At 29.8% G+C, this 9352-nt stretch overlaps 1 protein-coding gene across 1 annotated transcript; it reads right to left on the minus strand.

The window, feature by feature from the left end:
- Window positions 1–234: 234 nt before the first annotated feature.
- LOC107921819 (uncharacterized) lies at window positions 235–1187 on the minus strand. The gene has a single exon (XM_016851660.2). It carries the CDS (start codon window positions 1061–1063, stop codon window positions 446–448), a length of 618 nt encoding a protein of 205 aa, XP_016707149.1. The 5' UTR covers window positions 1064–1187; the 3' UTR covers window positions 235–445.
- Window positions 1188–9352: the final 8165 nt, after the last annotated feature.

Here is a 9352-nt window from a genome sequence, read left to right on the forward strand (position 1 = left end):
GAATCTAGTACACTTCCCATGACAAAACCAGTGAACTAATAATTAATTTCAGATGTTCATGTTTCTTACACAAGTTGGTTGAAAAAGTTGGCTTAATTACATTGGTAGAAGTGTAACAACTCTAAGTATAACTTTAACAAATGATAAAGCTACTGATCCCAAATTAACCTAATATATTAATCAAAGTGGATAAGCATTCATCTACCAGCTGTCTCAATGAAAGTGATCATACAATTCTGGAAATTTGCACTGGATTTTTTTCTTCTATTCCTACAAAGGAGGGCCTGTCACCACAAATTTGAGGGAAGAATAGGAGTAAGCACCCCACATTCTTATCATGTATACAATTCTCCAAACACAAAATATATAAGAGGTGAAAAGTTTTACTAGGATATAAAATTAACAAAAAAAAAAAGGATTATTAGCAAATAATTAAGAAAACCCTTCACATGCTTCTAGCCAACATTTCCTGGAATCTCCTATAAGACTCTTGCTTTTCCAACCTGAACTTTTCATGGCAATTAGCTATAAACATTTCTGCTAGCTTATCAATCTCATTGATATCTGTCTCAACAGTAGAATTACCATTACCCTTCTTTTCTTCTAGCCATTGAAGGTAACCTGAAAGCTCAGACTCCACAGTGTCCTCATCACATTGCTGATCAGTTGAAACCACTGAATTCCAGGTTGAATGAGTTGCTTCTAGAACTGGAGCTGGAACTGGTGTTACATGAGAAGAGCACCAATTATAGTGTAGCCTGAATGAACCAAAGAAGAGTTTCTTGTGCTTGTACTTCTTTCTTGTGGTCTTTGAGTTGGAAATCAAATATTGAATAGGCTTGCTTTGTTTACAAATTAGAATGAAAGTAGATTTTGCTTTGGAAAATGCTCGAATTAGACGATAAAACTGAGCATAGACAAGGGTGTGAATTAGAGTTTTGATTTTCATGAAGCCTAAGGTTGAAGATGGTGATTTCAATGAAAAGGCTTGAAGGGGGTGCAAGGTTTTTAGGTAAGAAGGACCAACCACCATTTTTATTGTATAAGGGGAATCCAGAACCATGTTCTCAAATGGAGTTTATAAAGGGTGTTGATTAGGAATTTACCACTCAACTTTTGAGTTATTTAAAACATTGCCATCGACTTTGCAGATTTAGGAATACTCTTTGCCTACTTTTTCCTTTTTTCTATGGATTTTAGAATTTGATAAGACATTGTTTGGTTCCAGCAACCATATGTGATTGATAAGTGATCCTATATTACTCTTTCTTGAATACCCTTAGACTGTATTACAGTACTATAAAATTATATTGTGTTTATTTGCTGCTTAACATCAATCAGCTCAGTAATTTCTTTATCAATTTGCTTCATAAGCACATATGGCTTAGAATCTTAGGCCATGGCCGGTAAATTTTTGGATTTTGGTAGCAAGCAAATTTCAAGGCTTTTCTTTTCTAATCCCCCTCAAGACCCGCTTACATAGTTTGAAATTGTGTCACTTTTTTTCACTGTTTAAAAAGTGTAACTGGGGCCATTCAGGCATTAACCCAAGACTAGTAAAGTAACTTGGGACGAGGTCTATCATCTATCGTAGGTTTTAGCATCTAAAAATCTTTAAAAACAGTGTACAAGAAACTCAACATCGGCTATGTTTAAGGCTTATTATCAGCCAAAATTACCACTCCAAGGAATAACATAATCTACATATTGGGTTATTTGTTTGCACTCAAACCTTGAAAGTATCATACTTACGTGCATCTTATCCACTTTACAATTTGAGATTAGTCATGTTCACCAACTTGCGAGCACTTATTTAGCTATATTAGACAGTCTTGCTCTTATTATTGTAGATATAGGAAGTGAATTACGTATAATATTGGGGAGTTGTTGTAGACTTTTGGGGAAAAACTAGATTGACTATATACAGTTGAAGATGATAGGGGTTTTGGCTTTGCTAATAATTGAGAAATAAAATCTAAACTTAATAAAATCCAAACTTGTCACTTTCCTCCAAAATCTTGAAAAAGGAAAAGAAGAGCAATAGTGAGAGCTTTGGTAGACTTAGAGGGAGGGTTTAGATGGGCAATTGGGTGCAGTACGGTACGTTTAGCTTACTTTTTATCTCACGTTATAGTATTATTACAATATTTAATCTTACCGTCACCACTATTTTTATACTAATCGCATGTAAATGTACCGCCCATCCAAACCTATCCTTATTGTGGTAAAAACAACTTGATTGACCCATTATAGCAAATGAAGGTTAAATATAATGATTCTAAAAATAGATGTTATGGGGCTTGAATTCTACCATAAAAAAAAAAAAGTTCAAAGATTTTTTTAGAATGTGATATAGATATCTTAGTGTTGGTTCAAAATTAAATTAAATTAAATTAAAGTTAATTTATCTGAATAATAAGATTATCAAGCGTGATGAATTGTAATATATTAATTGTAAGCGTGCATGACTCAAAATAATATTTAAGATTTGTTAAATTTGAGTTTTCGTCTCGGAATTAAATAAAATCTTAATAAAATAATATATTAGGACTAAAAATATACTTTTTAATGGCATTATTGATTATATATAAATGAATGAATAAATAGAATGAATTTTTATTTATTTATTTTGGTAAAGTAATATTTATTAATTAATAAAAGATTATAGGAAAAGTTATTTTCCTCAATCTTTTTTACTATGATCCATAAATGCCTTATAAATGAAAATTATTAGCTGAAGTGAACCATTAATATTTACAAAGAACCTCAAAAGTTAGTATCTACACATACATTAATGTACATATAATAGTTAAAGAAAAAAAAAGACATTTCAAGCAATGATCACTGTAATAGGTCAATTTAGCCCTGGCTCATAAAAAAATAATAAACCCAAAATAATAAAACAAAGTCCAAATTTATATCATTTGGCCCGATTGGGATGGCCCATTACTTGAAAAGGTTGAAGGTCTATCTACAAGCTTGATGCATATGGAAACATAATCTTCAAGGATATGCAATCTTAGATATGATATGCAATCTTAGAAGATATGATTTTGTAATCTTAGAGATTTAATTTGTAGATGCCTTTTAATCTTAGCCATTGATGTAATTAATTTGTACCGTTAGATTTGGGGAGGCTCAACTATAAATAAATGTCTCTCCCTTCATTGTAAAGGTTGGAAGTGGGGAGTAATAATAATTCTTAAGAGTATTTACTCAAATTTCCCTCTTTCTTAAGTTCTTATTTTGTTGATTTGTGTATAATTTATTTATTGATTTGTATATTGTTGATTTCAAATCTCTTTTTCCCTTATTATTCATTTTCAAATTCATTATTTTCAAATTTGTTTACATTTTATTTGGCCTTATATATTTTTTTTAATTTTATACTCTTTGTTTTAAATTCATTGGTCTTTGATTATTGATGCTATTTAATCATCTATTTGTTATTTTAGTTTTTTTATCATTAAATTAATTATTTTAATATTATTAATACTATTATGTGGAATCATTAATCTTGTATCATCATCATCATCATTATTTTTAATTTTATTTTTATATTCATGCACATGCATCGTTTTTATGTAATATATATATTGTTTTATATATAATATACGTATGCTTATATATATATTTTATACATATGTTTTTATTTTTATTTTACTTCCTAACTTTTATATACATATATATACTTTTATATTTAGTTTCAATTTTTTTTTACTTTTGTATATATGTACATGTATGTGTTTATACATTTTATAATGAATATTTTTATATATATATACGCACATGCCTATGTTTTTTATTTGCTTAAATACAAACTTATATTTTCAACACATATGTTATAATATATATATGTATATTTATATATTTTTCTTTATTTTCATAAATGCGTTATATATTTTGTTATAAATTTTCTAGTCCAAAATTTTATATGTAAACCCATGTATATGTCTTTTATTCTTTATAATTTCATGTATATATTTTGTACCTTTTTTTCTCTTTATATTTTTTTTGTTTATTTCCTTCATTTGCTTATTGATTTATGTTTTCATTTATATTTTGTTCATTTGATACTTTACATGTCGTTTTTTATGTACATTAATTTCGTTTATTTCTATGCCATTGTTGTATTTATTATTGTATTTTAAACTTAATGTAGCATTACATCATTTTTTACTCGATTTTAAAATTTTCAAAATTGAGATAATACTCGTATTTAGGATTTTCAAGGAAATTGAGCCCTAACGTATTGGGTTCCAATTTTCTTCGTTAAATCTAACAATCGAGAATTGCTCATTAATCAAAAAATAAAATGAAAAGCTTGTTGTCGGGAATTTAATATGTTGTATCCTAACGTATTGGATGTGACGTAATTGATTTCTCGAGACAGATTTTTTAAAAAAATAATAATAACAAAGGAAATATTCCAAGTTTAGGATTTTGAGAAATTGTGTCCTAACGTATTGGGCCGCGATTTCTTTATAAATCTTAAACAAATGAATATTCTTTTAAATTTTATTACACGAGTATTTTGGACTAATTCATTTTTGAGGAATTAGAATGTCGTGCCCTAACGCATTGGGTGTGACATTTTTTAATAAGTAACGTTTTTTAAGTTTTTATTAAGGATTATATTTTTAAATTTTCGACATTAAGACACTAATTAATTAACTAGGTACCAATTTTGGGCGTTACGAGGGTGCTAATCCTTCCTCGTACGTAACCGACTCCCGGATCCATTTTTCTAAAACTCGTAGACCAAAGCTATTTTTTAGGTGATCCAATCACACCTCAATAAAAGATTGGCGGCAACTTCAATTTTTATCGACAACTAATTTTTGTTTTTTCAAAATAAAAGTTGGTTTCTACAATGGAAAACTACTTTCTACAGTATGAAAAGGATGCACCTAATGCCGTATGTGCATGCAAAAATGAAGAATGAGTTTCTATATCTGTTCAAGTATAATAAAAACAAGCTTATTGCTTGGAAAGAAATTGTCTCATTCAAGCTAATAGACTTACAGTGTTCTAATCTACCAAAACGGTCATTCCTTCCTATTTTATGCAATGTCGATTGCTTCTTATAAATATTTTGACAAAGTTTGATAAAATAAATAGAAATTTCCTTTGAGGAGGGATGAAAGATGCAAGGAAAATCCTTCTTTGACCAACAATGGATGATGATCAATCAGAGGTAGACTATGATGATCTTGTAACCTAGTTGACCAACAATGTGAAAACTAAAGCTTTTGAGCTTGAGCTTATATATGCAACATTCCAAGCCATAGCAACAAGGAATTCGTTACTAAGAAGCTGGTTGTGTTCCTTCAAAAGGTTGTTTCTCCTGCTCATGCTGAGCTTGGCGAGATGATATTTAATGAAATTATTAAGCACGTAGAGACCAAGACTACAAGGCTGGCATCGCCTTTCTCCTCCCTCACATTCTAGATTCTTATGAAGCAAAGGTCATAGAGAGTTGACCTAGAAGAAGCCTATGCTACCTAAATTGAAGTATTCTTTCAAGTGGCAGGAAAACATGTAGTAGATTTTGAGGAGATAATTCCAAATGAAGATACTGATAGTATTGGTTGCTAGCTAGGTGATTGCCGGTTCTTTTTAAAGAAATTTTTTTTAAAATTTTTTTCCTTGAAGAAGTTCTTGTTTGATGTCGATGAAGTTTTTTTTTTTTTGGAGAAATTTTTTGACAACGATACTAATAATATTTCGATATGTATTTGGTGGTGAAATGTCGCCAATATATTATTTGATGATTCCTCATTGTTAATGCTTTTGTTACTTTGCATTAATGGATTAAGGGTAAGGAGAAATGTTGAGTTGATTATATTTTTTGATATATTATTAAAGTTTTAGCCGGAAAATGTCAAAAGAAGAAGAGATTGTTAGTGCTATTTATAAAGCTTAAAGAAAAAACTGGTATAACTTGACTTACTTGATTGACATATTTTAATTAAATTGTTTTGGTTCCGTTGGGTAGCAACTCATTTGTGAAGACTTTATGTGTGCAAGAATTAAGGTATTTTTAATATTATCAAAGTTCTCTTGTATTTTCAAAGGATTTTGATATCGAGAATATTTTTGCCAACATGTTAATTATTAGAAAATCTTTTTAAGTGACTATTTTAGTGAAATAAGTGAATGTGTTGATTATATTTCAACAAGTCTTTTTACCGTTATACATTGACAACTTAGGTTATTTGGACAGATTGAAGAGCACATTTATTGTTTAAATAGGAACTTTTTTACTACTGTAAGTAAATAAAATTGAAGCAATCAATTTACACTATCTTTGAGAAGAAACGATTTAGATTTAAGTACAAAAGTGAGATACAATTTAGTGAGTGAAGTGAATATGGTATTAACAGTTGATTAGTTCAATTAATTGGATGTGAAGAAAAACTATATTATGGTGTGGTTCTATCAAACTTAAACATTGAAATAAGTCATTTCTTCTGACAGACAAAGATCATGTTTTCTTTAATTTCCTTTGAAGGTGCTGGGATTTTAACATTTCATCAGTTTAAATCCCTGTAATCCATTGTTGAATGTGAGGAATCTAATCCACAAATAACAAAATGAGATGCCCATTGCCATGAGAAAGGCATCCTTTGGAACATTTCAACTAAGCTGTCACTTCAAACATAATCTTAGGCAAATAATCAAGATTTGTATCTCAAAAAACAACAGATTTATAAAAGCTCCTCACAAAACATGAACAGCTAAACCCATATAAAAAACGGTCACAAGTTCGTTAAACCAAGATCTGTCAATGAATTGTAAAGCTATTACAAGATAAGATTTTGTATTTTTTTTTCCTCCTGACATTACCAGGGATGTTTCAAGAGAATCTATGGAACACAGTGAAATAAAGCAAAGGGCTTTGCTTGGTGACAGGTGAGGGGGAAAAAAAAACCAAACCAACTTTAATATGTTAGATAAAGATAAAATCAATGACATTGGAAGATTGCAATACATCATCTTTTCTTTATTTGATTCCCTCAGAATAACTTGTGCTAACCATAAAATGTCCCTTGTAATTCAACATTTCAACTTTCAGCTTTCCATCCCCTGCCCTACCTTGTCTTGGTCCTCTTCTGTTTTCAGTTTTCTGTTCTGTTTGGTTTTGGATCAACACTGCCTTCAAAAAAAGCATGAAAATTTGGGTAAAAGAAGGTCTATAGTACGGAATTCATTTTTGGTCCATCTACATTTTTGCTAATTTTGTGTATCTGTCTTCTTTCCACCTCATGTACCTTAAAATCATTGCATTTAACTCGACTTTATTTCATACGTATAGGTTAACTTCAAGGGTCCGGGTTATCTTATAATTAGTTGACTGAATATGCCATATCCCTCACTTAAAAATACTACTCCACCTAGTAAAATAACAGTTTTTTTCCCATTTGTCACAAAATCTAGGACCAAACTGCACTTCACACTATGGTACATGGACATATAATTAAAGTTGGGAAAATTTGCTACCAACATGCCAAAATCTAGGCAGAAGCAATAGAACATCAAAGGAAAGAAGAGAAAATTGCAGAAATAGATTGAAAAAAAAAAGAAAGAAAAAAACAGTAGAGCTAATCTCCAGCATTGACAGATTTTAAAATCATCCTTTGTTTTCACTTTTGGTTGGTACATTTTAAAATCAGTGGGGGCTTCAAACAACAGCAAGTCTTTGCCAGTTCCCAAAGATGCACTCAACTTTCAGCTTCTGCAACCTGCAGTGATTGTCATCTCTTCCTCACTTTATCAGTCTTCTGACACTTGCACTTTCACTAGTGCCATGGATTTCTGGTAACTGTTTTTATTTCAAACGAGGTCGATTTCTATTCTATGAATAAGAAAACTAGTTATAAATATTAAAATTCTTATAATTTGAGTTAAGTTTTGGGCTTGAATGAGAGATTTTAGTGCCCTTTTCTTCGTTTCAATAATGGTACTTTAAACGATAAGTTTTTCATCCAGATTTAAATTTTGAAAACATTATTGTTAAGAGACATAGTCACAAATCTAAACATGAACAATAAAATAGAGAAGATAAAAAAAATACTTTTTCCTGTACTATGACCCAATGGGGCCCGGAATATCATGCCGATATCTTTTACTTTTCTCTGTTCTTTTCTTTATGCAAAGTTTTATTCTAATCTCTAAGATTAAAAACATGAAACTTCTTTATGCAAAGTTATTATGATTTCACTAAGCTGAATAACATACATTAAATTTAACAAAGCTTTATATGTATATAGATATATATACAAATCTTACTTCTACTCGTAACTCCATTTAACTCTCAATAATTTCATATGCTTGATTCTTCATCATATATAATTACGAAATATTATAGTTTACTCACTTTCGAGTGACATGATTAGATGGCAAACGATGAATATAAGTCTAAAATAGATGTTAGTTGAATCTAGATTTAGTTAAATTGATTCATACATACAATATCAAGAAATTTATTTTTGAAATATATATTTTTTTATTTCCGGGCTAAAACATCTTTTGTAACAAATATATGCACATGCACATGCACATGCAAATGCATATATATATATATATATATATACATGCATATATAATCTAAGGGGTACAAAAATTCTGGCCCCCAAAAAGAAAGGGTCCAGAATTATTATATATAAATAGATTGCTTCCATGCCATTTTTACAGGTGCAGAAAAGTTAATTATTTCTTTAACCTTCATCAATATACTTTGAAATTGTGTTTGAAATTTAAACAAAAGGGAAATCGATCGGATTCTTGTGGGAAAATACCCAGAAAGATGACACTTCTTTTAATCTTATTAATTTGGAAATGCTTATTCCATTTTCAAACTAACTCTTGTGTTCGGTGAGTGAAAACAAATCACTCTTTCAATACCTATGAGAATAAATACCAATAAAAATTTAACCGGTTACACCAATGGTAGTTCCAACCAAACTCCCTAGCGTGTAAAGGGCTAATGGTACTTCAGGGTTGCAAAGTGCTAACGATAATCATTCAAAATACAATACGTGAAACATAAACGATATTCTCAGATGTGAAATGTAACCTACACACTATATATCTTATAATTATGCAGTACTATTATCTATATTTTATGACATGTCATTTATACCTGACTAGTTTTACACCTGATTTACAATGGCTATAAACAATTGTAATGATGATTCGTTTCTTTCTTTATTCATACAAAATTATAATTTAGCATCGCTAAAATAAAGTTAATCATACCTTTAACTTACCATTCAACATGTTTATGATCACTATAAAGCCATGCTTGTTTACTACCTCTTCAATCAAACAACAATAACACCATTATATA

Source organism: Gossypium hirsutum, chromosome D01, assembly GCF_007990345.1.
Source record: "Gossypium hirsutum isolate 1008001.06 chromosome D01, Gossypium_hirsutum_v2.1, whole genome shotgun sequence".
NCBI lineage: Eukaryota > Viridiplantae > Streptophyta > Magnoliopsida > Malvales > Malvaceae > Gossypium > Gossypium hirsutum.

What these genes read in the sequence shown, in the direction of transcription:
- LOC107921819 (XM_016851660.2), bottom strand. Translation starts at nt 1,063, where the DNA reads ATGGTTCTGGATTCCCCTTATACAATAAAAATGGTGGTTGGTCCTTCT.